Source organism: Manacus candei, unplaced genomic scaffold (genome assembly GCF_025592945.1).
Source record: "Manacus candei isolate 608988 ecotype Guabito, Panama unplaced genomic scaffold, ASM2559294v1 h1tg000023l, whole genome shotgun sequence".
Taxonomy (NCBI): Eukaryota; Metazoa; Chordata; class Aves; order Passeriformes; family Pipridae; genus Manacus; species Manacus candei.
In genome coordinates, this window is record NW_026138071.1 from 13,269,639 (window position 1) to 13,287,922 (window position 18,284).

General features: G+C 35.9%; 1 protein-coding gene across 1 annotated transcript in view; it reads right to left on the minus strand.

Annotated features, from left to right (window-relative positions):
- Window positions 1–223: 223 nt before the first annotated feature.
- The window catches only part of OLA1 (Obg like ATPase 1), a 99,065-nt gene continuing 81,004 nt past the window's right edge, over window positions 224–18,284 (minus strand). Inside the window, exons 8-11 of the mRNA XM_051787476.1 lie at window positions 7,704–7,844; window positions 6,913–7,009; window positions 4,741–4,863; window positions 224–745 (exon numbers count right to left, since the gene is read on the minus strand). Of these exons, the coding sequence (XP_051643436.1) occupies window positions 644–745; window positions 4,741–4,863; window positions 6,913–7,009; window positions 7,704–7,844 (463 nt within the window). The 3' untranslated portion in view covers window positions 224–643. The remainder of the gene's footprint in view (window positions 746–4,740; window positions 4,864–6,912; window positions 7,010–7,703; window positions 7,845–18,284) is intronic.

Genomic DNA, 18,284 nt, shown 5'->3' on the forward strand with positions numbered 1-18,284 from the left:
GTCCATCTACAAATTCATTAACTTTTTTGAGACAAATCACTGGCATCCTAATCTTCTGATTCCCATGAAAGACTCACTTTCAAGATACAATTGCAGCTGCCCCACACTGCCAGTTACTGTATCATACACGTCTTAAAATTCTGTAATCAGCATCCACCAGGTGCCCTATCGCATTCAGCACACCACAGTCAGTCAATACAGACATCCCCAAACACACCAAGGCTGGTTTTGTCAAATGTTTTATTGAGTGTAGACATCTGGAGTACTGTAAAACATGCATTATCTGTAGATTCAAAAAGGAGCAAGCCACATTGTCCTCACTGTCAAACGTGTCAGGCTTGGCATACATGATGGAGATTAATGAAGTATCATGAGAGTAATATGGTTCCCAAAAAGCTCCTACAATTTGGAGTAGGGTCTTAATCGTTTGAAATGCAAAGCTGTTCACATTTAGTGAACTTGCATGTTCGCTGGAGGTGCCATATTTTAATTCAAAACAAACAAGAATAATTTCACAGGGGGGAGGGGAGGTTCCCTAGGTAGAAACTGTATGCTTTTTGTTTCCAGATATTCCATCCCAAATAAAAATTCATATGCTTTTTGAAGCAACACAGTTTATTTCTGAATGAACAACATCTGATATTCATTTCTTCTTGGGTTGTTGAGGTGTATTAAATTTAAAGAAGATAATATCTCCATCCTCCACAATGTAATTTCTGCCTTGTTGTCTGTATTTTCCAGCAGCCTGTAAATGGAACAGACAAAAGGAAAATGGGTTATTTCATTAGACATTTTACAGTCTTTTCAAATGGCAATTATTTAAATACATTTTGGTAAAGAAATGGTACTACTTCAGCTTCAGAGATTGACAGTAACAATACTCCTCAGTTTGACATCACTTGGTTTTATGTACATATAAAATATATACAAAAGTAATTTAACCTCCACTGGATCTGTAGTGCTTAAAATGCATCTGCATTATATAGAGGTAAACCCTGTAAAGCCTGGCAAATCTTAAGATCAAGGACACTAAAACAGCTCAATTTTTTCCCCTCGCTTTCTTTTTCTTCATCTGAAAAACCTGCAGACGGCAAATAGTGGTGGCAGGAATATAAAACAGTGTTGCTGGAAAGGGTGATCAGCAACAGTCTGCACAGCTTTTACCTGTGATACCTGAACTGATACCTGAACTACTTCTGAGCGGCTGGACGAGAGAGCACTGTCAAAACTAACGATGGGAACACGGTGCAAAAGTCTCAACTGCACACGCCTCGTGCTTCGAGTGCGGCTCTCTTGTCTGCTTGTGCCCAGATAATGAAGGGCTGAGGAGCACAAAATGCAGGCTCAGTTTTTTTGTCAGAAACCTCCTTTAGAAGAAATTTGCTTCAGAAGGACAGATAGAAGAGCAGATAGGCTGTGAAATCAGGATACAGGAGAAGGCATAAGGACCAAAGACATGAAAAGGAAATTCATTATGAAAATGCTGTACTTGAGGAGAGCAGAAAATAGGCAAGGAATGTATTAAATATCAGTACTCTCTGCATTAGAATTTATTCTTATATTTTTCTACCGTTATCTCGTTGTAATTAAACCTAGTACTACAGAGGCTGTGGCATTAGGACTGACAGGCTGGGCGGGAGGTGGTCTGTTGAAGCATTTATCTTAAAAAGTGTCTACAATATGGAAAAGTTGAGAGCTTCTGCTTTAGTTCAATAACCATTCCTGTTTTGAAGTTTCCTCTTGCAGGAGAAAGTGCTTCCATGCAAGACCTCACTGTGCCATTATTCTCAATGACACTATCACAGTGGTGGCATCCTAAGATCCCATTACAGGAAAGCTGTTAACTAATGACCTTAGTTGCTGTAGAACAGATCAGATTAATGGTACACAGTTAACTTAGACACCTTTCTTTCACAAAACCTGCTCTGTAAGGAAATGTATTTCCTCATATTGCTGTCTAGAAATGTAAAGGCTCGACAACCTTTTTGCTGCCATTCCTTATTTAAACATTGTCCCCAGTGATGCCAGCATATGGAAAACTGCAGCTTAGATAACCTCAACAATAAATACATAGTGAAATAGTAATTGACCTTACCCCATATGACACTATCGATAAACAAGAAGTAGTACCTTGCAAATGTTTTTATATTTCCCCTGGAAACCTGTTTAGACTGTAAAAGGTTTCCTTTCAAGTTCTTTCCTTTGAAGATTCTAATAATGCTCAAAGTCAAGAGTAATTAGACTAATTGATGGCATAAACACTAATAAAACAGTGCTGTAAAAATCATCAGCAAGTGTAAGCTGCAGGCACAGGTAGAGAGACATTTTACAGTTGAATGCATTTATTACTCACAAATATTTGTAGAAAAAAACTGACCTCCACAAACTAACAACATAGATTTTTTTAGCAAAGTAGTGCATCCTGTCAAAGTGGCATAGACTTCTTTAATTAAATACATTTTGACACACTAATGTAAGTTTATGTATTTTTGTTACCAGTTTACAGTTAATTAAAAGTGACAGTGTTCCTTTAAATTCTCTAGAGACCATTTAATCCATTTCCATTGCTATCAGAAACACTGGTTGAAAAAATCAATACCCATTTGTGAATCTTGAGTATGTATTAAACAAGACACGTCTAACCAGTTCATTTGCACTTGAAAGCAGCCATCTGTAGAAGCCAGCTTTGCCTAAGCAGATATGATTGCTAATAATGTGATATCCCTGTAGACTACAAAGCCCACACAGAGCTATTCAGTGTATAGTTCACAGCACTGGCATTAAATTAGTTATGCTGTACTGGTGTTAAACACACACAAAATCAAACTTAAAAATCGATCAACTTGATAACATACAAAGCAAGCAACTCCCATTACCACTATTATTTCAGTTGACTCCTCAAAGCTCCTAAATTTAATTTTGAAATTTACCATCAATATAAAAGTAATTAGTATTGTGTATGGCATGAAACATTGTATTAAATGCAAATTAGAAAAGACCAGAGCAGTATGACACTTTATTCTAAGAACAAGGTTTTTTTCTAACCTTGATTTTAAAACTAAGTAACAAATGCAAATATGCTTGTTGTACAGATACTTCGTAACAATAAAAATTTAATAATTAAATATAATTTGAGCATGGAAGTTTGATTTTTAGAATCTCACATTGTGAAAAGCAAGTAAAAATATACAAGCAAAATACTGATTAATTTAATAGGTGTTAACTGATGCAGCTTCTCGGGGAAAACATTCATATTCGAGCATCAAAAACTGTTGCTGGTAAAATTTGAATCAGTTACGTAAAGTGGTTTCTGACTGCAGAATATTAGATTTATTTATAGCTGTGGTTTCACTTTACAGCTACAACTCTACTTCCCTTTTCATAAAGCAGTTCACATGTCTCAACGAACCAATTATACGGGATTTTTTTCCCCTCACTTCCTGGGGTTCAAACAAACCTATTAAAGTCCCGCTGCTCAGTATGATCTTCCTTAGTGATACCACTGAGAATAGGCTGAATTCGAAATCATAGTTTTGCATACCTTTCAAGCTATCAAATAGCAAACAATAAAGCTGAACCTTTTAAATTCTTTAACACATTATAGTGTGTAGGAACCTTCAAATACTGAGACTGAGTAAATCAAACTAATGTGCTTTGTAATTGCAATTTTCTAAAATACAAATCTTAAGAAAACGTCAGAAATGCCAAACGAGAAATCAAATGTGTAGGAAATACAGGGAAGTTTCTCTGCTTAAAGAAGGTGGATATAATGCATTAGCAACACAGAGAAGAACAGCTTCTCTTATAACATTTATTTGCCATGTACAAGTTAATTTCATACTTAATAACTTCAAATCAGATATAATTTGTCAGCTCTAAAAGGGCACAAGTTTGGGCACCCAAGCAGTCTCTGCCCTCTAGTGTTGAGAAAGCAGATAAAACTCTTCTCAATACAAGTGCAACCACAAAGAACCGTGAGCTCAAGAAAAAAAGTTTTTCATTAAATATCTTCACTGTCTATTCAGCAGACAGTAGCCAGGAAAATTTACCTACCATATTTTGTGGACTCACTATTACTGTCACTCTGAACGATCAAAGTAAGGCATGGCATTTTTGAGTAAGACATCAAAGGCCAATTGAATTAAACACTGAAATGGTAAATTTTAAGATCCTAATTATGCTTAGCAGAGCCTAGAAGTGGAACCCATTAATACTGAAAAAAGGGGTATATTTTTATAATATAATATTTTCTTAATCATTTGCATCTGACATTTGTAAAAATCTTTATTCCAAACTCAAAACAAGATGACACACTATTAGAAGAAACAGATTTTCTGCATTTCTTGATTTTCCTTTCAGAAGTGATTAAAAAGTCTGCTCTCTCATCTTGAAAATCTGATTTTCCAAAAACAAGCTAAATTTAAAGCTTATTAAATTCCGAACAGTAACATGTAAAAAGAGAGAAAAAACCTAACACACTAGTATAGCATTTGGTCTTGTGCTGATATTCAGTCCATACACTGTCGTATCTTGGATACTAAAAGAGTTGCATTCCTGTCCAGTAAGCTGGTGCATTTGAACTCTTTCTCAAGTAAAAGATGAAAATAGATTTTTGTCTATTGCTAGAGGTGACTGTGAAGATTTGCTTAGCATTAAGAACTTCTTCTCAGGGAAAAACAGAGTTGAAATGGAAAAATGGCACATAGGGAGGAAGGGAGTAGAAAAGGATGGGGAGCTCACCTTGACAGCAGCCTCTGAACCTCCTTCTTTAAAATCTTCATATTTCATTACTTCAGCCATAATGAATCCCTTTTCAAAATCTGTGTGAATCTTCCCTGCTGCCTGAGGAGCCTTCGTCCCTTTCTGTCAAAGGAGAGACCAGAAGAAAATTAATTGCATTTAAGAAGATTGATTGCAGGAAAGAGGTTTCTCCTTTTTTTATATGCTTTCAAGATCTGCTGAAACTTTGTTTCGTATCAGCTAAAATGTCAGGCATAGAGCTGGGTGATCCTCAATACTGGGACACACAGACAGACACCTTCGTCACAGATAAACCAACCGATATTAAAGAGCAGCAGCTTTGTTTTTCCTAATAGGTATCAACAGCAGTATTGATTTTGATTGTGTTTTATTGTGAGATTCACTTCGATCTCTAGTTTTCCACACTGAAAGATTTTTAAACAACTTTAAAATCTGAATTACTCAGGACTTTTACTTATATCCAGATAATTTCAACTAAATTGATAACATTCATGGCGAACCAAATTTGCACTGAGAAATGATTTATGGATCTCAAGCCTTATACATTACCTTATTTTTATTTCAGAATAATTTTATTAAGTTTGATTTGGAACAAACTAAGTATTCTTACAAAAACATCAACATCTGAATCACTAAAAAATAAAAAATCACAGGCAACTATAAGATAATTTAAGTTTATGCAGTAGAGAAGAATGCATTATAACTGCATGCTTCAAATTACAAGGACATACATTCTGTGCACATACAACCATGGAGAGAAATTTGAGAAATAATGGTGACCTAAAGGCTGCTTAATAAAGCATGTTAAAGTGCTAAGGAGTCTGACACTGTAAAGCACAGTTTTTACAATAAAAGATGTATTGGGTTAATATGGCTACTCACTGATGCTTACCTGACTAAATATCTTTGCACATTAAATCAAAGATACTTACAATCAGTCTTAAGATAAACCAGCTTTCAAATTTTCTAATAAAGAGCAAGCATTTCTCCTACTGAAAACAGTGGAGTTTCACAATGTGCTTTCAAAAACTACAGCAGGACTCAGAAAAACAAAACTTCTGCTTTTATATTATTTTGGTAGCTATTTCAGGGACTTTAGCTAGCAGTTATCATGTAAAAGAAGATGAGAGGAGAAAACTAAAAAAAATAAACACACTTATAAGAAAATAAGTTTAATGTGCTAAAACACATACACAAACATCTGTAGCAGTACTATTAAAAATATAAATTTACAGGAAATTATGTTGATTAATGAAAACAAATTAATTCCATTGAATGAAATTAAATACAGCACTGAAATTCATTGCACAGCACTAAATACACTGATGCAAACAACAAAAGCTACAAGACAGAGCTGCATCTCCAAAAGTTGACATTACTGTAATTTTTAAGAGTTTGTAACTATATGCATTTCAAAATATTGTTCAATATTGATCTTTATATTATAACATATTTACATTCAAAGGCAAACCACTACAGCTCAGCTCTTACTGTCCTCTGGGAATAAATTAGTTGATCTCTATGGCTATAATCATCCTACATCAATATTTAAAATACATAATATCATTTTCAGCATTAAATAAGTTCCCAGATAAACATATAAAAATACCAAAATAAACTAGGTCTAAATAGTAAAGTCAGTAAAAGACCTGAATTACTGTATACTGATTTTAGGTTTTTGAGCCCAACTGTGTATCCATGAGGAATATAATGACGTTATATTGCTTTTATTGCTGAAAATGTAATCCGAGCAAAGCAAAGGAGGAATGAACCATCCGCAACCCAAACAAACTTAGTGAATACAAAATGAAAAGCAACATCAATTTCACTGCAGACAAACCCAGTCACACAGATTAAGCAAGCACAATACTGGTACGTCTTATCTCTGACCACAGGAGGAGGGTAGACAGATTCTACAGGATGAAGAAATTCAGACTATGTAATAGGCAGAATCAATTGTTACCTGCCTCAATCAATGCAGCTCCACTTTCACTGTTCAGCAGCTCACAAATAATTAAAGTTATCCTGGACAAAAACCTCATCTGTAATGACTAGCTAACCGCCACCATGACAAACTTCAAAGTCAGTGATATCAATCTGAATTCAATAGTGTGGAACTGGATATAGCTGATGAATAAGTATGAATCTTACCCTGATGGTCCATGCACGCACTTCATCTGGGCCTGCAGTGAAAAAGTATTCTAGTTGGAGTGCTGCATATCCAGCCTTAATGATCTTTGCTAAAGCACTGAAAAAAAGAAGAAAAAAAAGAAAGAATCCAATTCATTCAGCATATACACATAAAACAGCTAAATGCGCCAAGTAATCAATTTACGTGGAAAGATATCACATATTTTGAAAATACCAGGTCTACTTTTTAAGCATAGCAATAATTGCAGTAGCCTTTTACTTTGAACTCTCTTCAGAAGAACCACTTTTTTACTGCAGAATCATAAATATAGTATTTTGATTTGTTTATTTGGCAGACTACAGAAACATGGGATAAATTTAAATCACTCTATCAGGCAGCACTTTTGGTCTCATGCAATTTTCAGGACTCCAGGTCATGAAAGCATATCTGTTTGACTGAAATTCAATATTGAAACAATTTATTACAGTTCTTCAGAAAATTATGGCAAAATTTTCTCCACCATCCTCATTCCCCATGGATGACGAAACAGTTTTGGTGATCATTCCTTCTCAAAAATATACATAACTAATACCTATGTTATAATTAAAACACTGTACAGAGATGACAGATGACAGTTAAAAACTTAATTTAAAATAAATCTTTTCACTCTGTCTCATGGTAAAGAAAGGAGAAGATTCTCTCTTTATAATGGTAATTACTCTGTCATTTATTATTCTATCAGCGCAAGCAATTAAATTACTGCAAGGAAATAGTTGATAATAAAGTGTAGGGAAAATGAATGCTAATTAACCTTTGTGTCATGTTCTCTTCCAGATACTTCTGTTTCTCCTCAGCACTCATATCTTGCAACTTGAGTTCCAAGGCCCCACTAAAAGGAATGACCAAAGCACCCGGGTCGTGCTTGTCCACCCACTCTTTAATTTTTATCAACCTGTAGACAACAAAGGGCACAACATTATCTTGTAGTGCATGCATGGCTGTACCACATTCATTATTATCAAGTAGCACATACATATTCATAAGAATTGCACGGATTTATGATGCCATCTTTTTGTGTATTGCTTTCCAAGGTCAAGGCATTAACAGGCAGCAATTGCTTCAGGTGTACTCCATTAACATTTCACTGTTTCTTGGTTTCTGTTTGGCATTTAATCTATCAGAAATAGGCATAATTTGGGACAATAACTAGGTGTTTGGTAGAGGTTAAATACTTGCAATCTGAAATGTATGAATAAAACTTTCTGAGAGAAAAATGTACTTCCAAGAGTGATATTTATCAAATATGGTAAAACTGAAGGCCTTCAGTTTTTCCTGAGGTTTTTTTTTTTCTTTTTAATAAAATAAAAAGGTATCTCAGTAGCTGGGGAAGTTGATATTAACAGATAGAAAAGAACACCATAAACTCCTATATAGCAAGTCACACCCTGCTTTTTCTGGCTATTGATCTTGGAATATGCCGCAGCTGATGAATACAGGGCTGTGTTTCTACTAGTTTTTCCCTTCTTTCTACTGTTGACCCAGGACAAAGCTTCTGGATATTACACTATGATTATTTTTAAATAAACAATAAAATTTCCTGTTTCTCTTCATCTTCAGTAACTGGTAACATCCATAGTCGTTTGGTGTTCATCTTTTTTTTAAGTTGAATGAAACAACAAATTTAGAGCTACAGTTGGTAGTTTTTCAATGTTCAATATCCTATTAGAGTTAAGCAAAACTGGCAGCCTCCTGGCAGCCAGGAGGGCCAACCATGTCCTGAGGGGCATCAGGCCCAGCATCACCAGCCGGTTGAGGGAGGGATTGTCCCGCTCTGGTCTGCACTGGGGCAGCCTCACCTGAATATTGTGGCAGTTTTGGGCATCACAGTATAGGAAAGATATTAAGTTATTAGAAAGCATCCAAAGGAGGACAACAAAGGTGATGAAGGGCCTTGAGGGGAAGCCATATGAGGAGTGGCTGAGGTCACTTGGTCTGTTCAGCCTGGAGAAGAGGAGACTAAGGGGAGACCTCACTGCAGTTACAATTTCCTTGTGAGGGGATGAGGAGGGGCAGGCACTGATCTCTTCTCTGTGGTGACCAGTGACAGGGTCTGAAGCTGAGTGAGAGGAGGATTAGGTTGGATATTAGAAAAAGTTTCTTCACCCAGAGGGTGGCTGGGCACTGGAATAGGCTCCCCAGGGAAGTGGTCACAGCACCAGGCCTGACAGAGTTCAAGAAACATTTGGATGATACTCTCAAGCACTCTCAAGGTGTGATCCTTGGGATGTCCTGTGCAGGGCCAGGAGTTGGACTCAATAATCCTTGTGGGTCCTTTCCAACTCAGAATATTCTATGATTCAGTGAAAACTTCACAGCAATAGCTGATATTTAAAAAACCTCTAAACGCAGGCAACACATTCATGACTTCAAGTACTATTTATTTTAAATTTAAGGGAGACATTTATAAACTACCTGTAAAGAGTTCCCTGTTATTAACAGGGCACTATTTCTGAACAGATGTGAACAGTAAGAATGACAACTCTGTATGCTCAGTAAGCAAACACAGGAGGCATGGGAATACTTCCTGTACACAAATAACCAAATTACAAAACGGTGCTTTGGGTGCCAGAGATGTTTCAGACCTGAAGCACCCACGATACAGCACAGGGCTTTATGCTTGCTGAGTTCTTTTTCTTAGTCCTGCTAATCTGCAAGATTTAGACTAAGGTTTTAACTGCTATTATACTAAAGTGCTTTGCAACTGTGGCCTGCAAACCTTTAAATAATCAATGCAAATGTCACTTCAGAAAAAAATGAACTGAACCACAAGTTCATCAACACACATTTGTCAAAGAAAATAGCAGGGGATCAGAGCTATTATGAGATTAAGTGCATGGCCCACTGAGTAGGGTTTTAGATGGGACAAAGAATATAGAAGTTCACTCAACAGTTTTCACACGTTTGTTATATAAGGCTGGTCTTCTATCATTTACTTATGTAAATACCCATCAGTGTTTTTCAATCCTCATTATACTAATCTTTTTTTCCTCCAGTTACCCAATGAAAATATAGTCTGGTATCCAGGACTGATATTTAAGCACTACTGCTTTCAGAAACATCTGAATTGAAAATCACACTTAAGGTGCGTTTCTGAATGTAACATTTAACAGCACTTCTAAAACCAACATTTGTAGTTAACTAATTTATTTTGGCTAACAAACTGGTTATCAAAGTTCTGAGCTTATAAATGCCAACTTTATACAGAAAATATATCTCAAAATGAATCTAATATTCATAAGTGTACTTCAACATTTGTGCATACATCCTTTAGAGATTTCTTTAAGGAAGTATCTAACATTCGTCTCTAGACTAATTCAATAATGTGCTAAGTGAGAGACAGAATGAAACATGCAAACTTGAAAAAGTGAAATGAGCATGAAAGTAATGTCAAAAATTGGATTCAAATTCTGTTTGGTAAATATGGTCATCATAACTAATAAACTAAGAACTATTGTGGAACAACAAGATAAGAAATAATTACTTTGGCTAAAACACCAATTCAGAATAATAATAGTCTTAGACTGTCATTTTAACAGCTTTTCTATTGAGTCCTTAGAGGGATTATTTGCATTCCTCAGGTATTCTATTGTACGATTCAGATGAATAAAGACTTACAAATCATTCCTCTACCGCCAGTGTGAGACTTTGATCCAGTGAATACACCATTGTACCTTAACTATAATTGGCAAAAAACCTGACAGTGTAGAGCATCACAAGCTTAATAACAAAGGAGAATATCTCAAAGTGTTGACAGATGATCTTCATAATGCAGGAGCAGAGCTGGTACATTTTAGCAATAAATGAGCACTGAGGTCTAAAGGTCTCTGAAGTGACTGACATCAGACCTGCTAAAAGAATAAGGTACTGCATCCCACTCTGTACAGACAGATTCTATGCCAGAGTCTTTCACTTTTGTGACTTTCAATGTCACAGGAATTACCAAAAAGTACCAGGGAATTCCCTTAAAGGTGATAAAAATAAATAAAACAAAAAATGTAAACACTCAAATATAAATATTGATATATTTCAAAATTACATTTTCCCCAAAGTGAAAGGCTTGACTAATAATCAATAAAATAATAGTGCAAATTTGCTTTCCTATTAGGGATAACTAAGTGTGCTAAACAGAACAAAATGGTCTTAACAAATGGTAACAATTAATGTCAAAGTCTGTTTTACTTGAGCACATAATTTTTCCAAGGAAATGATGTATGTCTGTAAAAGGACAGCATTAGTACACTTATTTGGGCCTTTGTTAAGATAAGTAAATCCTGGAGTATCTCTCCATTATTTCATGCTATACTTGAAAATGAATGATGAAGGGTATTGGATTTTAGGCTTAGAGAAAAGACTTTTGACACTTTAGACAAAAACACCACACACTAAAAAATGAAAAGTAAAAAAGAAAAAACCAAACAAAACTGCCCAACCGTAGAACTGGCAGCACCAATGACCATGATTAACAGCTGAAACTACTTTAAGAAACAAGTAACTACTCGAGATGAAAACCCTTCTTCACAAAGCAAACTGAAAACTGTGAAAACAGTGTACACATGAAAAGCAATTTAAAATACCCTCTGTCCCAATTAAGTTTCTAAAAATGTCATTATTAGCGGAGTTACAACTAAATTCTGATTATACAACAAAAATCAGAAAAAAGAAAGCTTATTCTAGTACTACTCAATAATAATAGCAAGGGAACTCTGACATCCAACAGCCTTTCCCTACTGAGGTGGCTTGGTTCTTCCCTCCCATGCAGAGAGGAGTGTGCCAACAGCAACTACTGAGGGTTCCTGAATTGAAATCTGATTCTATTCGCCACAAAATGGACAAAATATCCTTTCTGAAAAGAAAATACAGACCCAAGAGACAGCAAGACATCCATTCATTCTGTGATGGCAAAAAGAAAATCATATGTACAACTGCCTAAAAATCTGACACAAGAACAAAACCAAAGCAAGTGCAAAAACAGATTTTATCAGCTTGCAAGTGAAGGCAGCACTCAAAATCCTGACAAGGAAAAACAGCAAAGAGGAATTCAGATGCTCCCTTCCACCTAACACTGTTACTGTTATTTGGTAAGGAGTATCAGAAGCATACAGCATATCTACTAAACAAAAGGTGCCAGCGACTTCAAGAGCAGAAGGATCAAGACAACTGCCAGAGTTAACTCCTGATAGTAAATCAGAATGCAGAAGACTTTGGAGAAAGGTTTAAAAATGATGGCACTCATTGAGAAGGCCAATAAGCAAAGAACACCACAAAGGGGAGTTGTACAGAAGAGGATGTCTTTGCTTTAAAATGGTGATGCTTGCTGAGGCAGAAGAAACCAAAACCTGCAGCTAACCAAAATAAAAAGGCACAAAAGTTGCAGAATGTACATTAACTACAAATCAATATTTGAGAGAATTTCACATGAGAGATCCAGCTGGGAACAGAGACAGAGTTCAGATAGAAATCTGAAGTAGTGATGGAAGAGAGAAGCTGCAGAGAAAGCTTAAGCTCGGTGGACACCTGCAAGACAAGATGATCTGAAAAACTGACCCCTGAGAAGAAAGGTGATTTATGACAGCATGCTTTTGTACAAGCAAGACCAAAAAAACCCCCATCTAACTCATGGAAGAGAAACAATTGTTTTTCTGTTCTGTACCTGAACTGAGTGGAAAATGACAGAAACAGAAGAGCATGGCAAGGAAAAAGAAAACATCAGGCAGCACAAGAAGGAAAGAAACAAATGTAGGTAAGATCAAACTAAATTATCAAAATATACAAAAGACTCAAAAAAAGATTCACAGATAGGAGTGAGAACAAGAAGACCTAGAAATTCCAACAGGCTCTTCTTGTTGGCAGTTCTGAGCAATTCTGATTTTTAAAACCTTCCAAACTCAGTCTGTTTAGTGCTTGCAAAAGTTTTCCATATGTGTAGCCTAAGCCACCTTTATTTCAATTTAAATGCATTAGTTAAACTGAGCCCGTAGGCTATGAACTGAGAATACACACTCCCTATTTTTTCTTAAAACTTGAGGTCTTTTTTATTTTGAGCTTTCCTTGTAAACCACATACTATTTCTAACTTTGAACCTTTTTTCTGGAATCGCTCCAATTGGTCTAAAAGTTTCTGGAAGCATACATTACCTAATGCACTCCTCAGAGCTCTCAATAATAATGTCTTACAAGCACTAAAAATACTAGAGGATTAACTCAACTTTTCAGGCGATTCTCCTGTTTATTAAACCCAGTCTAGCATTTGCTTTTTTGTGACAGCACTGCAACACTATCTCATGCTCAGTTTATAACTTACTGTGTGACCCTGCTTGGCTAGCTATTCTTAATACTATGTTTGCATAGTTGATTATTCCTGCATAAAATCTTTCTCAGGAATTGCACCGTAGCTGCTTTTTTCCTAATGATTTTTTCTATTTCTTGATATGCTCCTAAATTATCATTTTGTTCTATACACACATGGACATCTCCTAGTTTGGGGGTCATCTACAAATTTAACAAGAATGCTCACAATCCAGCTCATTAATGGAAATACCTAACAGTATTCAACCAGCAGCCACTTCTGCAGCACTCATAATGAGATATTATTTTGTTTGGAAAGTGTATCACTGATAACTATGCTCTATGTATTATCTTCCAACCAGTCTTGCACACTCAACTTCCAGTAGTTCCCATCTTGTTCAAATATTTCCTATCTTGTTTATGAGAATGTTGTAAGGCATCGAAACCTTTAAAAGGCTTAATAAAAATCCCAATATGTAGTAAAGTATATTTTTTTACTACATGCAAGACCATTAAATTTATCACAAACAAAATATTAGTCACATGACAATTTAGACAAGTCATAAACAGACAACATGAATTCATGAAGACTACTGGATTGCCTTAAGAGAATTAAAATGTTGAAGTGTTCCAACATTTTTCTTGAAACCAAAGGAAAATACATTGACTTTAAAATATCTTGTTTCTTCTTCCCTCTGTGGCTTTCTTTTGTCTTTTGAAGCCTCATTCATTATCCACAAATTATCAATATGATGATGAATTGGGCAACAATTTTTTTTTTTTGCCAGGTCTGAAAACTGTGAGGACCACTAGGTTTAGATGATTTGGTGGGATGGGAGAGGAAAATCTAATCTACCTAAGCATCCGTATTGCATGACACAGCTGCTAGGTGATGTCCTTCCCTTCTATTCTGTGAGCATGCACAGAATCCACAAAGATCAGGCCCCACTGTTCTCAGTGCTGTACATATGTATAGGTGAATATGTGTATGCACTCATACATAAATCAGAAACATGCACAGGTTCAGTAAGCTTTTGTGCCAAATTTCTATAAATAACAAAGAATGGAATGGTAAAAGTGACACGGTACTCACTCTGCTGTATCAGAGTACCATGCTGTAACTCTTTATTGCTACCTGCCTCTCTTAGGGTATCCCTTTCTTCTTGCACTACACAATGAGAAAAGATGACTAAACAGGAAAACATTAAGGAACAAAAAGGTACCTTCTTCCTCACCATGATAGTTTCCTTTTTACGAAAATCACAAATCTACAGGAGGTTTGGGAGTACCTGTTACAGACCTTGGCAACCACATTTCAAATCATCAGTGACACTTAGGAATTTATATTTTTATTCCCTGTTCCCAGCTGGCCAGATGGAACACAGTAATCCTTTGATTTCAAAAGCCCTTTCCCAGCCCCCACTTTCTAGTAATGGTTGAGAACAAACACACTGCCTCCACACACTCACCGTACTACTGGGCTGCTCCCTGGCCAGGAGTGTCCTCTCAGCCCCTCAGGAAAAGAGCTTCAGGGACACAGCACTGCATTTATCCTGAACACTTTAAGTTCTTTGATACCTGTCAATATCCCCCCCAGTAGTCACTGCATTCAGACGGACTTTACGAGACCAATGTGGAGAACCCGTCTCACACGTCAGATGTCATATCTCCCAACACAGACTGACTTGAGCCTTGAAACATGCTGTGGAATAGTCTTTAACATTTTTACTACAACATTTTTGGGGACTTGTAACACACCCCATGATCTCAGGAACCTTATGACAAAATGGATATATATAAAGTATTTCATTCTACTAGATTTGGATTCCACATTTTTTAACTTCATTGTAATTTCAACTCATACTGTATAAAAAAAAAAAACAAAACATAGAAGTTCCTGATCAACACTGTCATTTGACATTTATTATAGATGGGTTTATAACTTTCCTTAACATTCTCCTTTGAAATGTAAGTAATCCCAGGTTCTCTGCCTCATGTGCGTCAAAGCAAGTTCTTCCAGGGCCTTGATCTCTATTATGGCCATTATCTTAAATCCCCTATAATTCTGCAAAATCATTTGTTAGATGGGGTGACTAGTATTGCACCTATTTTAGTTCATGTTGTATCCCAGATTCTAAAGAAACATTTTCATAATGTGGACATGAGCTTCTCATCCCATTCCTTATCCATCCAGATGTTACTCTTGATTTTCTGCTACCAGCTGCACGCAGAGCAGGGACCCTACCAGCACTCCCTGCATACTCAAACTGTTCACCAACAAAAATAACCCAGCAGAAAAGCAGGTTTGGGAGGGAGAATTTAATTCTTTCATATCTCCCCTCTCCTGCCCTTGTCTTTTAAGATGGACCAGTTCACTTTCCCACACACCCTATTCAACTGTCTGTGCCAATATAACTGAAGGGTGGTGTAGGAACAGGTGAAGCCTGTTAAGGACAGGGTGTCTAAATTGGCCGACCCCCCCAAAAAAAGAGTGATGCCATGGAGCCAAGTTCAATCAGAAATTTTGTTGTTTGTTATTGGAGAATGCTAATAAATGGCATGACTCCTGAGTAAAATTATCCCATATGAGATCACTTACAAATGGATTCTTTCAGGCAGAAAGTATTAGTTGACGGGAAGAAAAAAAATCAAGGCAACATTCTGAAAATTCATATCAAAGCACTTCATGCCCTCAAGATATAATTCTGTTAACGAACTGTCTAACATGAGATGTTATTAATATACAGTTCTCATTTTACCTGGTGTAGAAAACTACCTAGAGACACTGTCTGTTTAATGGTATGCTAAAAACACGTAAGGACACAACCTGTCACTTACACCTTTATACTACTGACTAGTTTTTGAATGTATTTCACATAAAGATTTGGCTTAACTGACATGAAACTTTTTCAGTTTGTTAGATGTGGGAACTGTGAAAGAAATAATACCAGAGAATATAATATTACCTGTAAATCAAGGACAGGCAGTACTTAATGGACAAAATATTTTTATAACTAGGAGAAATAAAGCATGCGTAACAGAAAAATAAAGTTCATGACCTACAAACAGTTTGAATTAAAAAATATCAAGATGGTAGAAAGACAAAGAGGTAAAATAATCCAGAATGAATTTTTTCTGCTGATCTATATATATAGAGCTCCCAGTAAGAAAAGGTTTTTCCACTGCATTATACAGCTTATATAATTCCATCTAACAAAAGGGCAGTCAAGGTAACCCTATATTAAACATTTGTAAGAAGCATCATTCAGGAAGAATATAGATCTTAAAATCCACTTTTAAAACATTAGTTTCTGATCTAATTTTCAGGACTGCAGTAATATCTCTATCCAAATTATGATCCTCACTAAAGTGATCAAAATTAATTATGATTTAAACAGTAAGGAAAATGCTACTACACTGCCACTGTACCACCTTGCTGGTATGTGACAGGCTTAGAGTCCCTAGTTCTCCTTGGTCTGCCAATTGCAAACATAGATTCTGTCTTAACTAAAGAGACAGCTAGCTGTTGTTGTCAGCAAGGATCAAGCACAGTCAAGACTGAACTACTGATGAACCTGCATAACAATACAAACTGCAACAAATGGTGCACATTACATTTCCTAGTTATGGGCAGAACAGGCTCTACTTGCAGCACGTGTACCTTGGACTGGAAAGATGCCTTTTGAAGTCACATCTTGTTGTTCCTTCTGCTATCATTTACAAAATGCATAGTTTAGAAAGGTTTTCTCGAAAACTATAACAATATAATTTAACAAATGATCATTCATAAATTATAGCAAGAAGAGGCAAATCTCAGTCACAAGACTTATGTGCAAAATGATGACAGATACTGCTACAAATTAGTAGAAAGAACTCCTATTCCATATTCATCCCGTGGCCTGATACTTTCACAACTTTTGTCTCTTGAAAGGACTTCTTTATGTCACATGGAAAACTGTATTCTTAAGTGTCCTGTACAAAGTAGGACAATTCATACCAACAGTTATAGCAAAGTCTCAAATATATAAACTCAAAAAATTACAAGCCATTTATAAATAGAATATTTGATTAAAAAAACAAAACAGGTGATGCCTTAACAAGATAAACTTTACATGAAATACATGACGGACAACACCATTTTAAATTTATATTCTTTAATTCTTTTATGCACTGCGTGCATGCAAGCAAAATACAAAGCCATACTCCCAGACAAACAAAACTATCTATATAAAACTTCCATGTAATGAAATAAATATATACAAGCAATACTTGAAATAAGACACTATAAAGACCAATTGGGAATGCATTTCACTAGCATTAATTAAAAATTCTGCAATGAGTAACACAAACGCAGACTACAACATTGTTAGTTTTGGCTTGTGCTGATGGCACACAGTAATTTAATGAAACCTAAATAAACTGGATAAGAATATTCCCCTCTAGTTCTCTTACTGAAATATCCTCTCCTTCTCACAAATAATAGAGGGAAACGTCTTCCTCACTTCTCCAGAATTAGCCTGTGTGATCTTAATTGCAGAGCCTCTCTAGACCACAGAATTCACATGAATGTTCTCTTCCTTCCTCTATCAGTTGCTAAAAATTATGTAAGTATTAAAATTGCAAGAGTCAAATTTACCACAATAAGAATATTTGAATTAAAGTAATAAACCCTGCTTATTCCTTCTGCCCCCTTGGGCCATTACCAACTACTAACATTTTGTGATGACACAATACTACAATTTTACAATTCTATGTTTTAAGAAACAATTTTAACAAGACTAGTAAAAAGAATCATAGAAGCTGGTGTACACTGAACTAAGCTGTGGGATTTTTGGTGAAAAAAGATCGAACTTGCCACTAGGCTGGAATATGCTACTCAATAAATGAGAAATTACCTGGTATTTATCCAGACAAAGAACATCATCTAGGCTCTCGGTATAACAACAAAAGAGTTGAGTTGAATGGTTAATATTCAAACTACAGCAACTCAAAGAATACAAGGCTTTATTTCAGACACCTGATTTAGATACCTAATCTCACTCTGCTCC